Source organism: Scyliorhinus canicula, chromosome 29 (assembly GCF_902713615.1).
Source record: "Scyliorhinus canicula chromosome 29, sScyCan1.1, whole genome shotgun sequence".
Taxonomy (NCBI): Eukaryota; Metazoa; Chordata; class Chondrichthyes; order Carcharhiniformes; family Scyliorhinidae; genus Scyliorhinus; species Scyliorhinus canicula.
The window spans coordinates 15,279,058-15,302,261 of record NC_052174.1 but is presented as its reverse complement, the minus strand read 5'-3'; the positions used below and the strand labels follow the sequence as shown (position 1 = coordinate 15,302,261).

The 23,204-nt window shown below is 53.9% G+C and overlaps 1 protein-coding gene across 1 annotated transcript in view; it reads left to right on the top strand.

The window, feature by feature from the left end:
• Positions 1–23,204, top strand: part of dnah2 (dynein, axonemal, heavy chain 2) — a 239,036-nt gene that overhangs the window by 110,261 nt on the left and 105,571 nt on the right. Inside the window, 12 exon segments of the mRNA XM_038786796.1 lie at positions 4,305–4,441; positions 5,072–5,209; positions 6,235–6,393; positions 9,331–9,483; positions 10,466–10,557; positions 11,615–11,813; positions 14,854–14,860; positions 14,863–15,077; positions 19,694–19,798; positions 20,790–20,978; positions 21,320–21,405; positions 22,641–22,771. Of these exon segments, the coding sequence (XP_038642724.1) occupies positions 4,305–4,441; positions 5,072–5,209; positions 6,235–6,393; positions 9,331–9,483; positions 10,466–10,557; positions 11,615–11,813; positions 14,854–14,860; positions 14,863–15,077; positions 19,694–19,798; positions 20,790–20,978; positions 21,320–21,405; positions 22,641–22,771 (1,611 nt within the window).

Here is a 23,204-nt window from a genome sequence, read left to right as displayed (position 1 = left end):
AGTCTGACGTTGGTGCAGCTTCACAAAGCGCGTCCTGCAAGGCTGATCCCCAGCGTTAATCCGCTGCACTCGTGCGGGAGTAACGACGGAAAGGAGGCCAGGAGAGAGCACCGCACGTGAATAGTAAGCAGCAAAACGGCTGGGGAAAGAAAGCGGTGACAGCCATCTCAGGATGAGAAGTGAAAGTGAATGATGGGGTGGCACACAGATCGATAAAAGACGGGATGTATGTCGCCAAGGATGGGTAACAAATGGGAACAGGTTCCAGTTGGAGCAGCGCAGAGAGTTACGACCCCCTGGGCTGTGGCGCGGTCAATTCCAGCCCCCCCCCCCACCCCTCGACTCGGAGTCACAACACAATCGAATGAATCAATCATTCGTAGAAAAACACCCAAAGTCTTTGGCCCCTGGAGGCCCAATAATGACAGGCACCAGGTTTGTAAATTTCAACACAATTACTGTTTATTAATAACAATGACTGTAACGAAACATGTAGGACATACAACTTTTACCATGATCTAATTCCTAATCCCCCACTTTAACTTCCCCTCTGTATACATACACATCCAGGACAAACAAACACAGAGGGGAAGGAGGGGGTGAAGAATAATAAGCAAAGTAAACAGATAAGTCTTTGTTTCAGATGGTTATTTCCAGCACACCTTTCTTCAAGCTAGGCTTTCACTTTGAGGTTTTACTGTTTCCAGTCTGTAAAGGCTATTGCTGTAGATTCATTCCGGTCTCTGTACAGCAGGGCAGCTTTACTGGAGAAAGGAGGGGAGTGGGTGGGTAGAGAGAGCAGGCCCTGGGTGCCGAACCGAGTCCCACTGATCCCTCGGGTGCTGAAAAGTCCTCACTTCCCTGCTCGACGTGAAGATATATGTCCATGGGTCAAAATGAAAGCAGTAAAAGTAAAGAAAGGGGAAATCAGGGAATCAGGGAGGGCCCTTCCAAGAGAAGAAGGACTTGCATTTCTACAACTCCTTTACAACCCGAAGCACGGTAGCCAATTTGTGCACAGCAGGATCCCATGATCAGCAATATGCTAACGACCCAGATCATGTTTTTTCTTGTGATCTTGGTTGAGGGATTAATATTGGCCAAAGGAACCAGTGAGAACTCCTCTGCTGCTTTCAAAATAGCGCCATGGGATCTTTTATGTGTACCTGAGAGGAGAGACAGGGGGCGGGATTCTACCCTACCCAGAGTGACGGGGGGTCCCGGCGTTGGGGAGTGGCGCCAACCACTCCGGGGTGGGCCTCCCCAAAGGTGGGGAATTCTCCCCACCTTTGGGGGCCAGGCCCGCGCCGGAGCGGTTTGCACCAGAAGACTGCCGCAAAAAACCGGCGCCCCCGGCAGCGGGGCTGGCCGAAAGGCTTTCGCCGGTCGGCACATGCGCGGCAGTGACGTCAGCGGCCAGCTGCTGCTGACGTCACCACCGGCGCATGCGCGATGTGGGTTTCTCTTCCGCTTCTGCCATGGTGGAGGCCGTGGCGGCGGCCGCGGTGGAGAAAGAGTGCACCCAGGGCACTGGCCCGGAGTCTGAGCGGGGGGCCCCGATCGCGGGCCTGGCCACCGTGGGGCACCCCCTGGGGTCCGATCGCCCCCGCCCCCCCGGGGCCCGCTCGTGCCACCGATCCCGCCGCCACCAGAGATGGTTCAAACCTCGGCGGCGGGAGAGGCCTCCCAGCTGCGGGACTTCGGCCCATCCGGGCCGGAGAATCACCGCAGGGGCCTCGCCGATCGGAGTGGCGGGATTCCTGCCACCGCCATTTCTCTGCCACGGTGGGGGCGGGATTTTCGGCGGCCCCAGGCGATTCTCCGACCCTGCTGGGGGTCGGAGAATTTCACCAGGGTCTCGGTGCGGGACGCCCCAAAAAGTTGCAGTTACATTGCTCAGTGTCATCTACAGACCACCAACTAACGGGAAGGTTGGAGGGGAACAAATACTGAAGGAAATTACAGAGGTGCAAAGATTATAGAGCAGTTGTAATGGGGTGGAGTGGGGATCGGGGACCCTCCCATAATGTGTTCAGGTTGAGGGGGAGGTCGGAGATCGTTTCGGGGGCCTCGGACATTGGGATGCCATTTTCACTACACTGGGGAGTTCCGGTGAGCAGAGTTCCCCGCTGCACAAAATGGGGCACGTGCGGCTTTGGCCTTACATTCCCATTCAGGCCCCTTATACAAACCAGCAACTAAATACGCTCACTGGCGGAATTTGTTCCCTTTGGGAGAATCGTGCCCTCTGACTCCGAGGCCAAAGGGTGCTACCCACTGCGCCCACTGCCGCAGACCCAGGAGTCACTTAAGGGACAGTTGGCTGCTGCAGCCGAACAGTGGGTTCTTTTCAATGCCCTGCCTTCCTGTTTCCATGTCAATATTGAATGGCCAGCCAACCATTTGATTTACACATACATATATATGTTTCTATATAGATCACACAGCGCTGCAGAAAAACCTCAAGCTGGTTATGAAACCATTTGTAGCTCACAAACCGTGAATTATTCATTCCAGCCAACTAGTCGGGCGGTCTCACACAATTAATTATTTATCCTGGAATTGACTCGCTCAGCTGGCCCCTGCTTTAATTTTGCATCGACACATTCCTTGTTCACAGTGTGAGGGAATCCATGCAGCTCCCAGGAAAACTGAGCCGCCAGGATTTAATGAATGAATTACTCCCTTCACCTGTTACTTAAATTTGGCTGGTGGGGTGGGCTGTAACAGCCAATTAATTATTTATTTTCACATGGACCCGTGAGGCTGGGACCTTGTTTCATTTAACATTCCAGGCTTAATGTCAGGTCAGTCATGCAGCTGGCACATGGAATCCATCTGGACCTGGGGCACAAGCATTTCTAACCTTCAACCCTTTGCTTTTTTGTTTGCATGTCTAATTAGTCTCCTGTTGATCGCCATTTTCAGGAACTATCTTCTTTCTCAAATCTCTTTTACTATTGTCACAAGTAGGCTTACATTAACACTGCAATGAAGTGACTGTGAAAAGCCCTAGTCGCCACATTCCGGCGCGTTTGGGTACACAGAGGGAGAATTCAGAATGTCCAATTCACCTAATGCAGTGGTGGGCAAACTACGGCCCGCGGGCCGCATGCGGCCCGCCAAAGGTATTTCTGCGGCCCACCAAGTCATTAAAAAAAAAAAAAAAAAATTTTTTTTTTAAATTTTTTTTTTTTTTTTTAATTTTTTTAAGGTTAATGGGGGGGGGGGGCTGTTGGGTTACTTACTGGTATAGGGTGGATACGTTGACTTGAGTAGGGTGATCATGCTCGGCACAACGTCGAGGGACGAAGGGCCTGTTCTGGGCTGTACTGTTCTATGTTCTATATGAGGCGCCCAGAATCATAACCGGGTGAAGTAATTATTTTACTTAATATACTATGCGGCCCTTTGTGAATTGTGAATTTCTGAATGTGGCCCTTGCACGGAAAAGTTTGCCCACCCTGACCTAATGGCATGTCTATCGGGACTTGTGGGAGGAAACCGGAGCACCGGAGGAAACCCACGCACACACGGAGAGAACGTGCAGACTCCACACAGACAGTGACCCAAGCCAGGAAGCGAAACCGGGTCCCTGGCGCTGTGAAGCAATATAGTGCTAACCTCTGTGCCATCATGTCGCCTAGATTGAACAAAGGACAAAGAAAAGTACAGCACAGGAACAGGCCCTTCGGCCCTCCAAGCCTGTGTCGATCGCGATGCCCTAACTGAAAAAACCCTTCCGTCCTTACTCTGGCCGCATCCTTCTATTTCCTCCTTATTCATGGACCCATCCAGATGCTTCTTGAATATCACTAATGCGCTGCTTCCACCACATCCTCTGGCAGCGCGCTCAGGCACCCACCACTCTGCATGGAAAACTTACCCCACACATCGCCCTTAAACTTCCCCTCTCGCCTTGAACCTGTGCCCCCTTGTAATTGACGCTTTTAGCCCTGGAAAAAAGCCTCTGACTATCCACCCTTATTGTCCAAAAAGGATAGGTGGGGTTACTGGATTACGGGGATAGGGCAGAGGTGTGGCCTTATGTAGGGTGCTCTTTCCAAGGGCTGGTGCAGACTCGATGGGCTGAATGGCTTCCTTCTGCACTATCAATTCTATGATTCTATAATGATGAAAACCCTGGTGGCTTAACGCTGCTCTTGAACCGCCCAAGAGGTGACGAGAGCGCCGGTTTCCAGCCCTTACATCAGAGCACAGGGTATTACCGTCTGTCTCACGTTCATTTGTGCGCAGATTTATTAGGACGGGGTTGTCAATTTGAGCCTTTTCTGCCCTCGCAGATGAGAAGCCAGATGAGAAGTGGATCATGTTTGACGGACCCGTGGACACGCTTTGGATTGAGAGCATGAACTCCGTCATGGATGACAATAAGGTGCTGACACTGATCAACGGGGAGCGGATATCGATGCCAGAACAGGTAGGAAACGCTGAGCTTCTGACAAGCCTGGCTTGACACAAGCAGAGAATGCCATGGTTTAGAGTTTAATTTCCCCCCTCCTCGTTCCCCAGCCCCCAACCATCCAGGAAACGTGGGACAGTGAAGTCCAGCAGCGTCCCATCAAATCCATTCATTTGCTCAGCGGTGGTGAGTTTAAGTGAGGCCGCAGGAGCAGCAGAGCTCCCCGGAGGCTCAATGCCCTGACGCTGAGCAGATTCGGGCCTCTGGAGAGCAACAAGTAAGGCGAGTGCTCTGTCCTGAAGGCTGACCATCCATTCTTGTTAGAAAATCTGCCCCTGGGTGTACGTCACGTTGGCCTTGGCTGTGACAAAGTCCAGGTCTGCCCCGCTGCCCACGTCACCAGGCCCGTCCCTTGACCGCGCCCAATCGTGCCCAGATGGGAAAAAGCATCGGACTGTCCAGAACCAGGCCCCAACAAAGCCTGTGTGACTGATAGGGGAGGGTAGAGCAGGGGTGTGCCAAGTGTTTACCCTGGCCTGGGAACGCCTCAGCAGGGAGTACTTCTGCCCAGCGGCTCACAGCGGACGATTCACGATAAGCTGGCTCGCTTTAGCGGTTTGACGACCAGGTTTCGGCCTTTCTCCCCAGGTTTCGCTGCTCTTCGAGGTGGAGAACCTGGCAGTGGCGTCGCCTGCCACTGTCTCTCGTTGCGGAATGGTTTACAATGACTACTCGGATCTGGGCTGGAAACCCTGTGTTGAGTCCTGGCTGAACAAACGAAGCAAGGTACGTTTAAAATACACTTTGCGGGCAGCCCGACCCGCCCATAACTCCCTTCACAAGCGCAAAGAAACTCCCGGGGCTGGATAATTGTGACCGCCCCGGAGTAAATTCCACAACTAGCTCTCCCCGTCATCTCGTAACTGACTTTGCGCTCATCCTGAAGGAAATGTCTGGAATGAATAAAAAGCTGCTTTCAGGTAGCGTGACCATAATTGTTGTAAAATCTCAAGAGTCCCACTGACGTCCCATAGGGATAACAAGCTGCCGGCAGCCTATGCAGGGAGCGCCAAAGCAGATATATCTTACCTGGGCAGCCTGTCAAGAAAGGAATGCAGAAGGGCGAGACCATTCGGCCCCTCGAGTCCCTCTGCCATTCGTACCTGATCTGTACCCCAGCTCCATTTGTCCCCCTCCTTTGCTTCACTTCGCTAACATCTTTACTGACAATCAACTTGCTCACTCATATTTCTGAGCGCAGGAGTACGAAACAACACCGCAACGGTTAAAAATGAACATCAGTGATATTATTGCAACAAGAGTAAGACACTCCCATCAAATTTCCCTTTGCTGCTTAAAATAACTGAGCTAATGCTCCCATTAGGAAAGCGCAGGGAATAGTTTAGACCCTGCGCATTGCTGAAATCTCTGCCCTGCGGCCAATGTGGGAGAGAGCATCATTCCGCATGGAGGAGTTCATGTGCAGACTCTCATCCGAGTCAGGGGTTAGAATGCAGCTCACAGCAGCAACTGAGGGAGGTGCCAGAGGGACAAGCAAAACAGGAACCTTTGCAAACGAGGAGAACACCGTCAGATCAAAAGGAATGTGGCCGATTGTTCAACAGTTTGCAAATTCAATATGCACAACAGACAAACGGGTTTCCCTGACCCCTCCACTCCCCCCCCCCCCCCCAGGTCTGCCCCGCCGCCCATTTGAGTTTCTGAGGCTCTTGCTCTTCACCATGCCGACATGGCCCCCTCTTTCTGCATCTGTCGCGGTTTGACCGAGGTCTCTGCCCCTCCCTTTGCAGGACGAACAGGAGCACCTGCAGGAAATGTTCCAGAGGAGCGTCGAGAAGACCCTGCAGTACAAGAAACACAACTGCAAGGAACTGATTCCAATTGCGGAGCACTCTGGAGTGGTCTCTCTCTGCAACCTATACGAGACCTTGGCCACGGTGGAGAACGGGGTAATTCAGGAACTTGAGCACAGCCTAAGGCAGCGATTGTGCCAGTGTGTTTGATCAGATGCACAAGGAGCGAGTTACAGACGGTGCAGTGTTCCTGTATGAATTCAAACTCCTGTCTGCTACCTAACCTGATAGCAGCAGATATTAGGAATTCCCAGCACTTACCCCTCTGTGTTTGGTATCCAGTAACATTAACGCACAGTCAATAGTGGGAGGTGAGTCCCTGCTTACCTTTATGGAGCGCCTGGAGGAACATAGTACAATCAGAATTGGAAAATCTGGGGGCAGCACAGTGGCGCAGTGGTTAGCATTGCTGCCTCACGGCGCTGAGGACCGGGTTCGATCCCAGCTCTGGGTCACTGTCCGTGTGGAGTTTGCACATTCACCCGTGTCTGCGTGGGTCTCACCCCCACAACCCAAATATGTACAGGGTAGGTGGATAGGCCATGCTAAATTGCCCATAATTCGAAAAAAAAATAGAATTGGGTACTATAAATTTATTTTTAAAAAAGGAAAATCTGGCAGGAGAAGCTATCTCCTTTATTACTGCAGAACATCAGAAAGCTCCTATTAGAATAACAATGTTACTGACAGGAATCTAATCGAGGGGTCCAGGGTGGTTTATATATAGAATAACAAATATCCAATAGCGAGTTACAGACTGGAGTCTAATCGAGGAGTTCGGGTGGTTTATATATAGAATAACAGATACCCGGGAGTGAGTTACACACTGGAATCTAATCGAGGGGTTTGGGGTGGTTTATATCTACAATAACAGATACCCAGGAGTGAGTACAGACTGGAATCTGATCGAGGGGTTCGGGGTGGTTTATATATAGAATAACAGATACCCGGGAGTAAGTTACAGACTGGAATCTGATCGAGGGGTTCGGGGTGGTTTATATATAGAATAATAGATACCCAGGAGTGAGTTACAGACTGGAATCTGATCGAGGGGTTCGGGGTGGTTTTATATAGAATAACAGATATCCGGGAGTGAGTTATAGACTGGAATCAAATCGAGGGGATCGGGGTGGTTTATATATAGAATAGCAGATACGCGGGAGTGCTGCACTGTCAGAGGGTCAGTACTGAGGGAGTGCCGCACTGTCAGAGGGTTAGTACTGAGGAAGTGCCGCACTGTCAGAGGGTCAGTACTGAGGGAGTGCCGCACTGTCAGAGGGTCAGTGCTGAGGGAGTGCCGCACTGTCAGAGGGTTAGTACTGAGGAAGTGCCGCACTGTCAGAGGGTCAGTACTGAGGGAGTGCCGCACTGTCAGAGGGTCAGTACTGAGGGAGTGCTGCACTGTCAGAGGGTCAGTACTGAGGGAGTGCCGCACTGTCAGAGGGTCAGTACTGAGGGAGAGCCGCACTGTCAGAGGGTCAGTACTGAGGGAGTGCCGCACTGTCAGAGGGTCAGTGCTGAGGAGTGCCGCACTGTCAGAGGGTCAGTACTGAGGAAGTGCCGTACTGTCAGAGGGTCAGTACTGAGGGAGTGCCGCACTGTCAGAGGGTCAGTACTGAGGGAGTGCTGCACTGTCAGAGGGTCAGTACTGAGGGAGTGCTGCTCTGTCAGAGGGTCAGTACTGAGGGAGTGCTGCACTGTCAGAGGGTCAGTACTGAGGGAGTGCCGCACTGTCAGAGGGTCAGTACTGAGGGAGTGCCGCACTGTCAGAGGGCCAGTACTGAGGGAGTGCTGCTCTGTCAGAGGGTCAGTACTGAGGGATTGCCGCACTGTCAGAGGGTCAGTACTGAGAGAGTGCCGCACTGTCAGAAGGTCAGTACTGAGGGAGTGCCGCACTGTCAGAGGGTCAGTACTGAGGGAGTGCCGCACTGTCAGAGGGTCAGTACTGAGGGAGTGCTGCACTGTCAGAGGGTCAGTACTGAGGGAGTGCCGCACTGTCAGAGGGTCAGTACTGAGGGAGTGCCGCACTGTCAGAGGGTCAGTACTGAGGGAGTGCCGCACTGTCAGAGGGTCAGTACTGAGGGAGAGCCGCACTGTCAGAGGGTCAGTACTGAGGGAGTGCCTCACTGTCAGAGGGTCAGTACTGAGGGAGTGCCGCACTGTCAGAGGGTCAGTACTGAGGGAGTGCCGCACTGTCAGAGGGTCAGTACTGAGGGAGTGCCGCACTGTCAGAGGGTCAGTACTGAGGGAGTGCCGCACTGTCAGAGGGTCAGTACTGAGGGAGTGCCGCACTGTCAGAGGGTCAGTACTGAGGGAGTGCCGCACTGTCAGAGGGTCAGTACTGAGGGAGGGCCGCACTGTCAGAGGGTCAGTACTGAGGGAGTGCCGCACTGTCAGAGGGTCAGTACTGAGGGAGTGCCGCACTGTCAGAGGGTCAGTACTGAGGGAGTGCTGCACTGTCAGAGGGTCAGTACTGAGGGAGTGCCGCACTGTCAGAGGGTCAGTACTGAGGGAGTGCCGCACTGTCAGAGGGTCAGTACTGAGGGAGTGCTGCACTGTCAGAGGGTCAGTACTGAGGAAGTGCCGCACTGTCAGAGGGTCAGTACTGAGGGAGTGCCGCACTGTCAGAGGGTCAGTACTGAGGGAGTGCCGCACTGTCAGAGGGTCAGTAACGAGGGAATGCCTGGGTCAAGTGCTCTTTCAGAGAGGCAGTGTAAACCTGATGGGCCAAATGGCCTTCTTACGCAACGTTGGAATTCTATGATTACAGCCGTTACTGCTCTGCAAAAAGTATTGAATTGGCTGTGAATTGCCTTGGGGCATCCTGCGATCATGTCAGGCGCTATAGAAATGCGATTCTACTCAAACGTGGGTTTGAGTAGGGTGATCATTGCTCGGCACAACATCGAGGGCCGAAGGGCCTGTTCTGTGTTGTACTGTTCTATGTTCTATGATTCTTTCTATAGCGTTTCCTATTGGACAGTTTTTGTGCCATTGGTTAAGGGCTTTGAGCTAAAATGTCATTCCTTCCAGGTGAACCCGGCCGACCCTGATAACTACATGCACATGATCGGGATGGTCTTTACGTTCAGTCTGATCTGGTCCGTGTGCGCAGCCGTGGACGAGGACGGGCGGAAGAAGATGGACAATTTCCTGCGTGAGATGGATGGCAGCTTCCCGAGCAAGGTGGGGCTTTCCCCAAGGTGCAGCCGCTCAGAGAGCCTCCTCCCCAAGGTGCAGCCGCCTCCTCCCAAGGTGCAGCCGCTCAGAGAGCCTCCTCCCAAGGTGCAGCCGCTCAGAGAGCCTCCTCCCAAGGTGCAGCCGCCTCCTCCCCCAAGGTGCAGCCGGTCAGAGAGCCTCCTCCCCAAGGTGCAGCCGCCTCCTCCCCGAGGTGCAGCCGCTCAGAGAGCCTCCTCCCCAAGGTGCAGCCGGTCAGAGAGCCTCCTCCCCAAGGTGCAGCCGCCTCCTCCCCAAGGTGCAGCCGGTCAGAGAGCCTCCTCCCCAAGGTGCAGCCAGTCAGAGAGCCTCCTCCCCAAGGTGCAGCCGGTCAGAGTGCCTCCTCCCCAAGGTGCAGCCAGTCAGAGAGCCTCCTCCCCGAGGTGCAGCCGCTCAGAGTGCCTCCTCCCCAAGGTGCAGCCGCTCAGAGCATCTCCTCCCCCGAGGTGCAGCCGCTCAGAGCATCTCCTCCCCCGAGGTGCAGCCGCCTCCTCCCCGAGGTGCAGCCGGTCAGAGTGCCTCCTCCCCGAGGAAGTGCCTCCTTCCCCGAGGAAGTGCCTCCTTCCCCGAGGAAGTGCCTCCTTCCCCGAGGAAGTGCCTCCTTCCCCGAGGAAGTGCCTCCTCCCCGAGGAAGTGCCTCCCCCCGAGGAAGTGCCTCCTCTACCTGTCAGCTGAGTGGAGGGTGGCAGGCGGGACTCTCAAGTCGAGGGCTAACAAAGGCATGGGGGAGGGTCCCAGCAGTAAATGAGCTGGGATGGTGGTAGAGACTGAGCGGGAAGGCAATTGGACCCACGTCTATGGAAAAGCAGGAATTTGCCGGGGTGGGGAGGCGGCAGGCGAGTGGGATTAATCGGATAGCCCAGCTGGCTTGTTTACTGGGGGGGCCTCCGCTCAGTCAGATAGTGCGCCACATGTGAATCTTCCCCACTCATACCTCTTCTCTTTCTCACAGGAAACTGTCTACGAGTATTACGTAGACCCAAAGACCAAGGTCTGGACCTCCTTTGAGGAAAAGCTGACAAAGTCGTGGCGCTACCCCAGCAAGTAAGGCAGTCCTTTTGGCCTGTTTAATGAGAACTTTATTGACTTTCAGTAACGCGACCAATGGACACAGGAGCAGAATTAGGCCAGAGCCCATCGGGTCTGTTCCCCAATAATAATCTTTATTGTTGTCACAAGTAGGCTTACATTAACACTGCAATGAAGTTACTGTGAAAAACCCCTCGTCGCTACACTCCGGCGCCTGTTCGGGTACACAGAGGGAGAATTCAGAATGTCCAATTCACCTAAAAAGCACGTCTTTCGGGACTGTGGGAGGAAACCGGAGCACCCGGAGGAAACCCACGCAGATAATGGGAAGCACAGGGAGATCCCACAAACCTCTCATGGGGCATTGTAAAACAGGAGGTCATAACCGTAGAATAAGAGGCAGCAAATTTAAAACAGATTTGAGGAGAAGCTACTTCACAACCCAACCCAAAGGGTTGTGAATCTGTGGAATTCGCTCCCCCAGAGTGGGGTGCATGCTGGGACAGTGAGTAAATGTCAGGAGGAGTTAGACAGATTTTGAATCGGTAATGGGTTGAAGGGTTATGGAGAACCGGCAGGATGGTGGAGTTGAGGCCGGGATGGGATCAGCTATGATTGAATCTGGGAGGGGACTCATTGGGCCGAATGGCCTAATTCTGCTCCGATATCTCAAGAAATTATAAACAGCCGTGAGGAAGGTGGCTTTTTCTGGGTTGCGAAACGCCCGCTGTAAGGTCCGACCGCGGTGACGCAGCAACGACCGGATTGTCCATTAGGGTGGTGTTGGTCGTTGGGCGGACAGTGCCCCCCCCCCACCCCCCCCCCCCCCCGGTTTGCTTTTGGCAGAGCACCCATGGGATCTTTGATAACTGTCTTAGGGTGCAGGCCAGGCCTCGGTTTCGCAGGCGATTCAAAAGGCAGCACTCCCTCAGCCCTGGGGACGTTAGCGGCAGAGGTTCCCAGAGTTGGGGCTCTCCCTATACCTTAGTGCCCCCAATCAGTTTGAATTGCAATTGCTCTTTAACCATGTTATTGTGTGTGGGGAAAGTGACGTTCTGTTTCTCCGCTGCAGCATGCCGTTTTACAAAATCATCGTGCCCACGGTGGACACGGTGCGGTACAACTTCCTGGTCAGCAGCTTGGTGTCCAATCAGTGCCCCGTGCTGCTGGTGGGGCCAGTGGGGACTGGGAAGACCTCGGTTGGCCAGAATGCTCTGCAGACACTTGACCCTTTCAAGTGGTCCGTGCTGATAGTGAACATGTCGGCTCAGGTAGGAAAGTTACTAACGGTCGAGCACGCTTCCCTCAGAGACTGCTGATGTTCTGAAGTACGGTTTGAACAATCTGATCACCTGCACGCTTGGGTGGTCAGCTCTGACCGCGCTGTGTTGGTCTGACACATCACACTGCTGGGTGGACCCCAATTTGGTCAGGTCCCGACCTAGTGGGACGAACCAGATTGGTCTTCAAAATGGGCCGAATGGCCTCTTTCTGTGCTACACTGTTTCATGATTATGGAGTTCAGGTCAGCGATGGGCATTGTGCAGAGAGTAACTCACCACCTGACTCACTGTCCGCCAGCTGCTAGGCACAAGTTCGGAGTGTGATATATATATATTTTTTAATTTATTCACGTGGGGCGGGATTCTCCCCTACCCGGCGTGACGGAGGGTGCCGGCGTAGGGGAGTGGCGCCAACCACTCAGGGGTCGCGCCTCCTCCAAAGGTGGGGAATTCTCCCCACCTTTGGGGGCCAGCCCCGCGCGGAGCAGTTTGCACCGGTAGACTGGCGCAAACACCCGGCGCAGTCGGAAGCGGGGCTGGCCGAAAGGCTTTCGGCGGTCGGCGCATGCGCCGGCAGTGACGTCAGCGGCAGCTGGCCGCTGACCTCACTGCCGGCGCATGCGCGATGCGGGGTTCTCCTCCGCGTCCGCCATGGCGGAGGCCGTGGCGGCGCGGAAGGAGAAAGAGTGCCCCACGGCACTGCCCGCGGAGTGAGCGGGGGGCCCCGATCGCGGGCCAGGCCTCCGTGGGGGCACCCCCCGGGTCCGATCGCCCCCCGCCCCCCCAGGACCCCGGGGGCCCGCTCGCGCCGCTGAGTCCGCCGTTTCCGAGGTGGTGTACACCTCGGCGGCGGGAGAAGGCCTCCCAGCGGCGGGACTTCGGCCCATCCGGGCCGGAGATTTCAGGTAGGTTAAAAAAAAATGAAATCCCGCCGGCGCCAGCTGTTTTCACAGGCTGCCGGCGGGATTTGCACAACGCCGGTTTTTTACCGGCGGGAGAATTAGGAGACCTGCGGGAGCGGAAATAACGCCGCTTCCCGCCAATTCTCCGACCCTGCGTGGGGTCGGAGAATCCCGCCCGTGATGTGGGCATCACAGGCTGGGCCAGCATCTCTCGCCCATCCCTAATTGCCCTTGAGGAGGTATTTGTGGGTCTGGATTCACATGTAGGCCAGACCGGGTAAGGGCGACAGATTTCCTTCCCTAAAGGACATGAGTGACCCAGATGGGCTTTTACAACAATCGACAATGGTTTCATGGTCATCATTAGGTTTTTAATTCCAGATATATGAATTCAAATTCCATTTGCCCTGGCAGGAATTGAACCTGGGTCCCCAGAGCATTACTCTGGATCTCTGGATTACTAGTCCAGTGACAATACTGCTACGCCATTGCCTCCCCATTGGTGGGAATCTCTGCGATTCCACTTGCCTGGATGAGCGCAGCTCCAACAACACTCAGGAAGCTCAACACCATCCAGGACAAAGCAGCCCCGCTTGATTGCTCCCCCTTACACAAGAAGGTTCAAGAAGGCAGCTCATCCACCACCTCCTCTGGGGGCAATTCGGGATGGACAATAAATACTGGCCTAACACTGTGAACAAAAATGAAATGAGGAATTGCGGCCCAATGCTACACATTCTCCGTGTATTTTACCTGGGCCAGCGAGAGATGGATTCTCTTCTTCCGATTGGAAGGAAAGATCCTTGGATAAATGAGTTCGTACCACCTAGTTCCAACTATGGAGCGAGTCCACCACAGGAGCCCGCAGCCGCGTTCAGCTTCAGTTGTGAGTTAGTCGCTGCTGGCCGGTTGGAAAGGTCGCACGGGGAGCGGGAGTAAACCTGAAGTCAACACTACGGCTGCTTTTACAGTTTGGGTCTGCGCAGCTTCTGGAGGAAGGGGCCGCGTTACTGCTCGCGATCGCAGGAGATTAATTTTATTTCACTTTGCTGGCCTTGGGTTTCTCTCTGGATGTTTATTTTCCTGCCTCTCCTGGGCGATCACCCGGACAAAGCTGGGAGGGAGGGAGGTGACAGAATCTGTCTGATTGCGATCCCCTAGGTATCGATGTGGCTGGAACTCGGAATCGTCCGCTCCTGCAGATGCCCCTGCCGTAGGGGAGTGGGGTGCATTCCACGGGGTGAGAGAAGGGGGGTGTGTGTGTGTGTGTGTTATGTTATGGGCCAAGGTTTGAAAACTCCAAAGTATTTATGGAGTTCACCTGACCTATAACCTTTATGTTGGATTTGGCAAGGGTGAGCACAAGAACCTTCACTTGAGGTGGATTCAACAGTCTTCCTCGGCCATTTTATCAAAATAAGCTTTTTTAAGAACTTAGTTAACATTTATACATAAACAAGCAGCAAGAATTTTTAACAATTACAAACATAAAGACCCCACACAGCTGCAGTAATCTATATATAACCCTTAATGAATTCCCCTTAACTGTTCCAATTCAAAAACAAAATTCCATTAACCAAAAACCCCTTTTTAAGGGCATGGCTCAGCACTCTACATTCTCACTTGAATAACACTGGCTTTCCTGAGGTTCTGGCCCCATCGCACCAGCAGGTTTAAACCCTTCCGGAAAGCAAACTGTATCTTTTAAGTTACCAAAAGAGCAGGTAGCTATAATCATTGGGTTTTTCCTTGGAAACAACTCTTAAAAATGAAAGTACATAGACGAGCCAAGGACTTCTCTGTCTGAGCGTAAAGCAGCCAAATGTGAAAGCAGAAGCAAAAAAAAGCTCACAGAGCCACAGCCCAGCTCCACCCACACTGAAGCCATGTGACAAGTCAAAATCCTTTCTCAAAGGGACAGTCACATGACAGTGTGTACAACAGGATTCCTTGACACTGATGATGACCGATTGAAATGGGGAACGTGTTTCTGTTCTCTGAAATTAACATTCCTCACAAGCCCAAAGCCCAGAAACAAAACATGACTTCACACCACTTATCTGGTTTCTCACTTCTTCTCTCCTGCAATCCCCGCCCCCCCCCCCCCCCACCCCGCCGCCTCGCAGACCACCTCCAAAACGTCCAGGATGTCATCGAGAGTCGCGTGGAGAAAAGGACCAAAGGGGTGTACGTTCCCGTCGGCGGCAAGAAGCTCATAACCTTCATGGACGACATGAACATGCCGGCCAAAGATACCTTTGGATCGCAGCCGTCGCTGGAGCTCATGCGTCTGTGGGTGGATTACGGCTTCTGGTACGACCGCCTCAAACAGACCGTGAAGCACATCAAGGTAAGGGCAGCCGTGGGATCCCGCAGGGTGCCTCGAGGGACTTCCCAGCAACCGAGTCACATGGATGGGGCTGCGATTTCCATGCCCCCGGTGGGCGTGCTTCGGGATTGGCGGGGGATTGGGGGGAGGGTCGGAGGGGGATGGTGGGGGGAGGGGAGATGGGGGGGGGGGTGGGACACACCGTTCTGCCCAGCTCCTGGCTGCACCCCCATAATCTGTGGGTGGCCGGTTGGCCGTATATGAATTTAACCGAAAAAAATATCAAGGGTCAATCCGACTTGATACTGAGCCAATTTACCCGGATACGAGGCGGCAAACATAATGAAACACAGCGGCGTTGGCAGTCAGGCGAGATTGGGCAACCCAATGTTTCACACAAGTTTTTCAGATGGTGGGAAGGAATGGGGTGTTCCATCTTAACGGGCTTAACGAGCGGTGATCCCCTCTAAGATACAAACCCCTATTTTTCCTACCTGTCTGACAGTGCAGCACTCCCTCAGTACTGACCCTCTGACAGTGCAGCACTCCCTCAGTACTGACCCTCTGACAGTGCAGCACTCCCTCAGTACTGACCCTCTGACTGTGCGGCACTCCCTCAGTACTGACCCTCTGACAGTACGACTCCCTCGGTACTGACCCTCTGACAGTGCAGCACTCCCTCAGTACTGACCCTCTGACAGTGCAGCACTCCTCGGTACTGACCCTGACAGTGCGGCATTCCCTCAGTACTGACCCTCTGATGCTGTGCGGCACTCCCTCAGTACTGACCCTCTGACAGTACGACTCCCTCGGTACTGACCCTCTGACAGTGCAGCACTCCCTCAGTACTGACCCTCTGACAGTGCAGCACTCCCTCGGTACTGACCCTCTGACAGTGCGGCACTCCCACAGTACTGACCCTCTGACAGTGCGGCACTCCCTCAGTACTGACCCTCTGACAGTGCGGCACTCCCTCAGTACTGACCCTCTGACAGTGCAGCACTCCCTCAGTACTGACCCTCTGACAGTGGGGCACTCCCTCAGTACTGACCCTCTGACAGTGCAGCAGTCCCTCAGTACTGACCCTCTGACAGTGCAGCGGTCCCTCAGCACTGACCCTCTGACAGTGCGGCACTCCCTCAGTACTGACACTCTGACAGTGTGGCACTCCCTCAGTACTGACCCTCTGACAGTGCGGCACTCACTCAGTACTGACCCTCTGACAGTGCAGCACTCCCTCAGTACTGACCCTCTGACAGTGTGGCACTCCCTCAGTACTGACCCTCTGACAGTGCGGCACTCCCTCAGTACTGACCCTCTGACAGTGCGGCACTCCCTCAGTACTGACCCTCTGACAGTGCGGCACTCCCTCAGTACTGACCCTCTGACAGTGCGGCACTCCCTCAGTACTGACCCTCTGACAGTGCGGCACTCCCTCAGTACTGACCCTCTGACAGTGCGGCACTTCCTCAGTACTGACCCTCTGACAGTGCAGCACTCCCTCAGTACTGACCCTCTGACAGTGGGGCACTCCCTCAGTACTGACCTCTGACAGTGCAGCAGTCCCTCAGTACTGACCCTCCGACAGTGCAGCACTCCCTCAGTACTGACCCTCTGACAGTGCGGCACTCCCTCAGTACTGACACTCTGACAGTGTGGCACTCCCTCAGTACTGACCCTCTGACAGTGCGGCACTCACTCAGTACTGACCCTCTGACAGTGCAGCACTCCCTCAGTACTGACCCTCTGACAGTGTGGCACTCCCTCAGTACTGACCCTCTGACAGTGCGGCACTCCCTCAGTACTGACCCTCTGACAGTGCGGCACCCTCAGTACTGACCCTCTGACAGTGCGGCATCCCTCAGCACTGACCCTCTGACAGTGCGGCACTCCCTCAGTAACCCTCTGACAGTGCGGCACTCCCTCAGTACTGACCCTCTGACAGTGCGGCACTCCCTCAGTACTGACCCTCTGACATTGCGGCACTCCCTCAGTACTGACCGTCTGACAATGCGGCACTCCCTCAGTACTGACCCTCTGACAGTGCGGCGCTCCCTCAGTACGGACCCTCTGACAGTGCGGCTCTCCCTCAGTACTGACCCTCTGACAGTGTGGTACTCCCTCAGTACAGACCCTCTGACAGTGCGGTACTCCCTCAGTACTGACCCTCTGACAGTGCAGCGCTCCCTCAGTACTGACCCTCTGACAGTGCGGCACTCCCTCAGTACTGACCCTCTGACTGTGCGGCACTCCCTCAGTACTGACCCTCTGACAGTACGACTCCCTCGGTACTGACCCTCTGACAGTGCAGCACTCCCTCAGTACTGACCCTCTGACAGTGCAGCACTCCCTCAGTACTGACCCTCTGACAGTGCGGCACTCCCTCAGTACTGACCCTCTCTGACAGTGCGGCTCTACCTTAGTACTGACCCTCTGACAGTGCGGCACTCCCTCAGTACTGACCCTCTGACAGTGCGGCACTCCCTCAGTACTGACCCTCTGACAGTGCGGCACTTCCTCAGTACTGACCCTCTGACAGTGCAGCACTCCCTCAGTACTGACCCTCTGACAGTGGGGCACTCCCTCAGTACTGACCCTCTGACAGTGCAGCAGTCCCTCAGTACTGACCCTCTGACAGTGCAGCAGTCCCTCAGTACTGACCCTCTGACAGTGCGGCACTCCCTCAGTACTGACCCTCTGACAGTGCAGCACCCTCAGTACTAACCCTCTGACAGTGCGGCACTCCCTCAGTACTGACACTCTGACAGTGCGGCACTCCCTCAGTACTGACCCTCTGACAGTGCGGCACTCACTCAGTACTGACCCTCTGACAGTGCAGCACTCCCTCAGTACTGACCCTCTGACAGTGTGGCACTCCCTCAGTACTGACCCTCTGACAGTGCGGCACTCCCTCAGTACTGACCCTCTGACAGTGCGGCACTCCCTCAGCACTGACCCTCTGACAGTGCGGCACTCCCTCAGTACTAACCCTCTGACAGTGCGGCACTCCCTCAGTACTGACCCTCTGACAGTGCGGCACTCCCTCAGTACTGACCCTCTGACATTGCGGCACTCCCTCAGTACTGACCCTCTGACAGTGCGGCACTCCCTCAGTACTGACCCTCTGACAGTGCGGCGCTCCCTCAGTACGGACCCTCTGACAGTGCGGCTCTCCCTCAGTACTGACCCTCTGACAGTGTGGTACCCTCAGTACAGACCCTCTGACAGTGCGGTACTCCCTCAGTACTGACCCTCTGACAGTGCAGCGCTCCCTCAGTACTGACCCTCTGACAGTGCGGCACTCCCTCAGTACTGACCCTCTGACAGTGCAGCACTCCCTCAGTACTGACCCTCTGACAGTGCGGCACTCCCTCAGTTCTGACCCTCTGACAGTGCAGCGCTCCCTCAGTACTGACCCTCTGACAGTGCGGCACTCCCTCAGTACTGACCCTCTGACAGTGCGGCACTCCCTCAGCACTGACCCTCTGACAGTGCGGCACTCCCTCAGTACTGACCCTCTGACAGTGCGACACTCCCTCAGTACTGACCCTCTGACAGTGCGGCACTCCCTCAGTACTGACCCTCTGACAGTGCGACACTCCCTCAGTACTGACCGTCTGACAGTGCGGCACTCCCTCAGCATGACCCTCTGACAGCGCAGCATTCCCTCAGTACTGACCCTCTGACAGTGCGGCACTCCCTCAGTACTGACCCTCTGACAGTGCGACACTCCCTCAGTACTGACCCTTGACGTGCGGCACTCCCTCAGTACTGACCCTCTGACAGTGCGGCACTCCCTCAGTACTGACCCTCTGACAGTGCAGCACTCCCTCAGCACTGACCCTCTGACAGCGCAGCATTCCCTCAGTACTGACCCTCTGACAGTGCGGCACTCCCTCAGTACTGACCCTCTGACAGTGCGGCACTCCCTCAGTACTGACCCTCTGACAGTGCCGCACTCCCTCAGCACTGACCCTCTGACAGCGCAGCACTCCCTCAGTACTGACCCTCTGACAGTGCGGCACTCCCTCAGTACTGACCCTCTGACAGTGCGGCACTCCCTCAGTACTGACCCTCTGACAGTGCGGCACTCCCTCAGTACTGACCCTCTGACAGTGCGGCATCCCTCAGTACTGACCCTCTGACAGTGCGGCACCCCTCAGTACTGACCCTCTGACAGTGCGGCACTCCCTGAGTTCTGTGTGTTACTGCATTTGGTATTGTCTCGAGGCAGGGCAGGATTTTGCAGCAAAAAGTGTGCTGCAGCAAGCTGTCGATGGGGACTATTTAAAAAGAGTCCCTACAATCTGCAGCAAACATGATAGAACCAGATTGAATGTCTCCAGTAAAAGCAGTGTGATTTCTCCAGGGAATTACTGTGAGGTTCTGATAGTTACACAATGAAAATGTGTGAAATGAAGCGGAGTCACTCACAGCAGCATGTGCTACCGAGGAGTCTGACGGGGAAATTAACCAATCAGCGATATACTGGCCAGGAACACCATATGTGTACCTTCAGAAAGTAACTAATTGTTCAAACCATTTCATGGTGATAGAAAACTATAAAAACATCAGAAATTGCTGAACATTTTGCACAAAATGATATATTTTACAACCTGTCAATGTTTATCCTGCAGGACATGTTTCTAATGGGTGCAATGGGCCCGCCTGGAGGGGGCCGGACTGTCATCTCGGCCCGCCTTCAAAGCAGGTTTAATCTGATCAACATGACCTTTCCTGCGGTAAGGGGTGAGGAGGGCGGAGTACGATTACAATCAGCATAAAACCTTCAGTACATCTAATCACAAACAATAACCAAATGGGTGAAGGTCCGGTGGCCCATCCAGTTTATGTATCGCAATATATACACCTCCCTTCACAGATTACCCCCGGCACAGTAGCACAGTGGTTAACACGGTTGCTTCACGGCGCCAGGGTCCCGGGTTCGATTCTCGGCTTGTGTCACTGTCTGTGTGGAGTCTGCACGTTCTCCTGTGTCTGCGCTGATTTCCTCCGGGTGCTCCGGTTTCCTCCCACAAGTCCCGAAAGACGTGCTGTTAGATAATTTGAACATTCTGAATTCTCCCTCTGTGACCCGAACAGGGGCCGGAATGTGGCGACTAGGGGCTGTTCATAGTAACTTCATTGCAGAGTTAATGGAAGCCTACTTGTGACAATAATAAAGAATAATATTGTTAAGTCTACACTTCTTTGAAGTGTAGTGACCCATTGGGGCGGCACAGTGGCTCAGTGGTTAGCACTGCTGCCTCACGGGACCGAGGACCCAGTTCGATCCCGGCCCTGGGTCACTCTCCGTGTGAGTTTGCACATTCTCCCCGTGTTTGTGTGGGTCCCAATGTGTGTGTGCCGTGTGATTTCCAATTAACCTCCAGCCATTTCCCACCCTCGAGCTGCGGCCAGCTCAGCAGATTGCTACAGAAACATCGCAAGGCTTTGAGTCTGTCGACTGTATCAAAAGCTTTTTGGAAATTTGGATCGATCATTTCTGTAGGGACTCCCTCATCCTCTCCCTTTGCAGTTTCTTCAAGAAAATAGGAGTAAAATTTTGTTGAAGTCAACTAAAAGCTCCCCGTCGGACAATTAATCTCCTGTTGCGTTCCTGCATTCACATACACGTGTTTACAGGTATTTCCCTCTCCTGATGTTTTTGTTAACTTGCTTTGTGTCTTTACCTTCTCGGGCAGATTGACATAGGAACCTTTCTCTCTATAGACTTCCCAGATCAAGCGTATTTTCAGCACTCTGATCAACCAGAAATTACAGGACTTTGATGAGCAGATGAAGCCAATTGGCAACGTCATTACAGACGCCACCATCGAACTCTACAACGGAGTGGTTCAGAAATTCCTGCCTACACCCACCAAGATCCACTATCTCTTCAATCTCCGGGATATCTCCAAGGTACCCGCCTCGCTCTTGTCTCTCCCATCTCCCACTTTTCTGCCTGTGCGTCTCTTCTATTACGTCCTCCACCTCTTTCATCGTCTCTCTCTTATATTATCTCTCTTCTTCTCTCACTTTCTGTGCTACCTGCTTCTCCGATTCCCCACTTCCTGATACACCAACCAGCCGTCTCTCTTTTGTTTCTAATCTAGCAGATTCCTCTTCTGGTAGAAATGCTGGAATCAAACCGCAGGGAGGCTCGTTGTGCCTCTTCCAATTCGTCTCACTCCCCTCTGCGCTCCCCCTTAACCTCCCCCACGCCGGTGTTTAATTCTGCTGCTGTTCTGGTTGTTTTGCAGATCTTCCAGGGGATGCTTCGCGTGCACAAGGACTACCACGACACCAAAATAAGTATCTCACGGCTGTGGGTCCACGAGTGTTTCAGGTACCTCCCTCCACTATTCGCCACCAAATCTTTGCTGGTTTTTGATGCCCTGGCCCCTCCAATACCAAAGTGCTAGTTCTTCACCCACAAAGCGTCGAGTGTCGAGCTGTGTTTCGGGTTCAGGGAGAGGGGGCAGCACATCCTGTCCCTCGCTGGATCACCATCAGGAGTGGGAAGCTGACCTCTTTCCCCCTCAAATGGCGAGACCCTGGCTGCTTTCACGGATCAGGCGTGTCCCTGGCCGCTCAGTCTTTATGCCACGGCATCTCGCCGCCCTTTGAAATCTTTGATTAAAAAATCCTTCTGAGCATTGGGCAGCACGGCAGCACAGTGGTCAGCACTGTTGCTTCACAGCTCCAGGATCCCAGGTTCGATTCCCGGCTTGGGTCACTGTCTGTGCGGAGTCTGCACGTCCCCCGTGTCTGCGTGGATTCCTCCGGGTGCTCCGGTTTCCTCCCACAGTCCAAAGATGTGCAGGTTAGGTGGATTGGCCATGATAAATTGCCCTTAGTATCCAAAAGGGTTAGGTTGGATTACTGGGTTACGGGGATAGGGTGGAGGTGTGGGCTTAGGTAGGGTGTTCTTTCCAAGGGCTGGTGCAGACTGGATGGGCCAAATAGCCTCCTTCTGCACTGTAAATTCTATGTCTATATTCGCTGGCAGGAGCAGCATTTATTTCACCTCCCCATGGATGTGAAGTTACGGATAGCCCAGACTGGATAAGGACAATTTCCCAAATAACATGAAGGAACTGTTACCATGAAAGCGGACTGCCGCGGTTACTGGAATCTGAAGCAAAGATAGAAAATGCTGGGAGAACTCAGCAGGTCTGGCATCACCCGTGCACAGAGAGAGAGAGAGAAAACAGAGTTAACGCTTCGAGTCCGTTTCAAATTCTTCTCCAGAGCTGAGAAAAGCGCCACGCGGACTCGAACCATTGACTCTGTTTTTCCTGTCTCCACAGATGCTGCCAGACCTGTTGGTTTTTCCCAGCACTCTGTCTCCGCATCGACAGAAGTGTTTTACGGCAGTCCTGATAGTTTTTCCTGATCACCGTTGCTAACGCGGCCTTTTATTCCAGTTACACTGAACGGCGATGATTTGAATCCCCCCCTACCCTCGACGTTGCGTCCCCCCGATCGTTAGTCCCGCCCTCTGGGTCAGAAAACCACTGTGCCATAACTCCAGCTGAACTGAGCGATTGCAGAGCTAACCTTCCTGTCTCCTTGACGCAGGGTGTTTTCCGACCGCTTTGTGGATCATAAAGACATGGAGACGTTTGTGGTGCTACTGAATGAGAAACTAGGCATTTTCATGGACATGACCTTCCACAACCTCTGCCCAAATAAGCAGTCACCTATCTTTGGTAAGAATGGATGTACAACATTTTGAAAAAAACAAACAAATAGAGACAAATAAAGAACGCCTAGGTGCGTGTCTCAGCAATTCCGTGCAATTCTCCCCTGCTTGTGATTTGAAATGCGGCAGGTTGACGTGCCGTGCCATTGCTTGGGATGTGTAGGTGGCTTTGGCAGATCCGTGCTTAACTCAGCCTGTCCCTTTTAAATTCACTGCTGAGCTAATCCCAAAGAAGACATGGGGCGGGATTCGGCGTTCGCTCTGGCGCCCAAATCAGGGGCGGCGCTGGTTTGATGCCGGTTTTCTATCCTCCGCCCCCTCCAGAATGGCGTAATTGCGGCGTTGAGACAGCGTGCGCGCGTCACCTGAAAGCCCTCCCCCGATTGGCCGGGTTCCCAACCGCTTGGTTCACACGTGGTCTCCACGGTCGGGAACGCGGT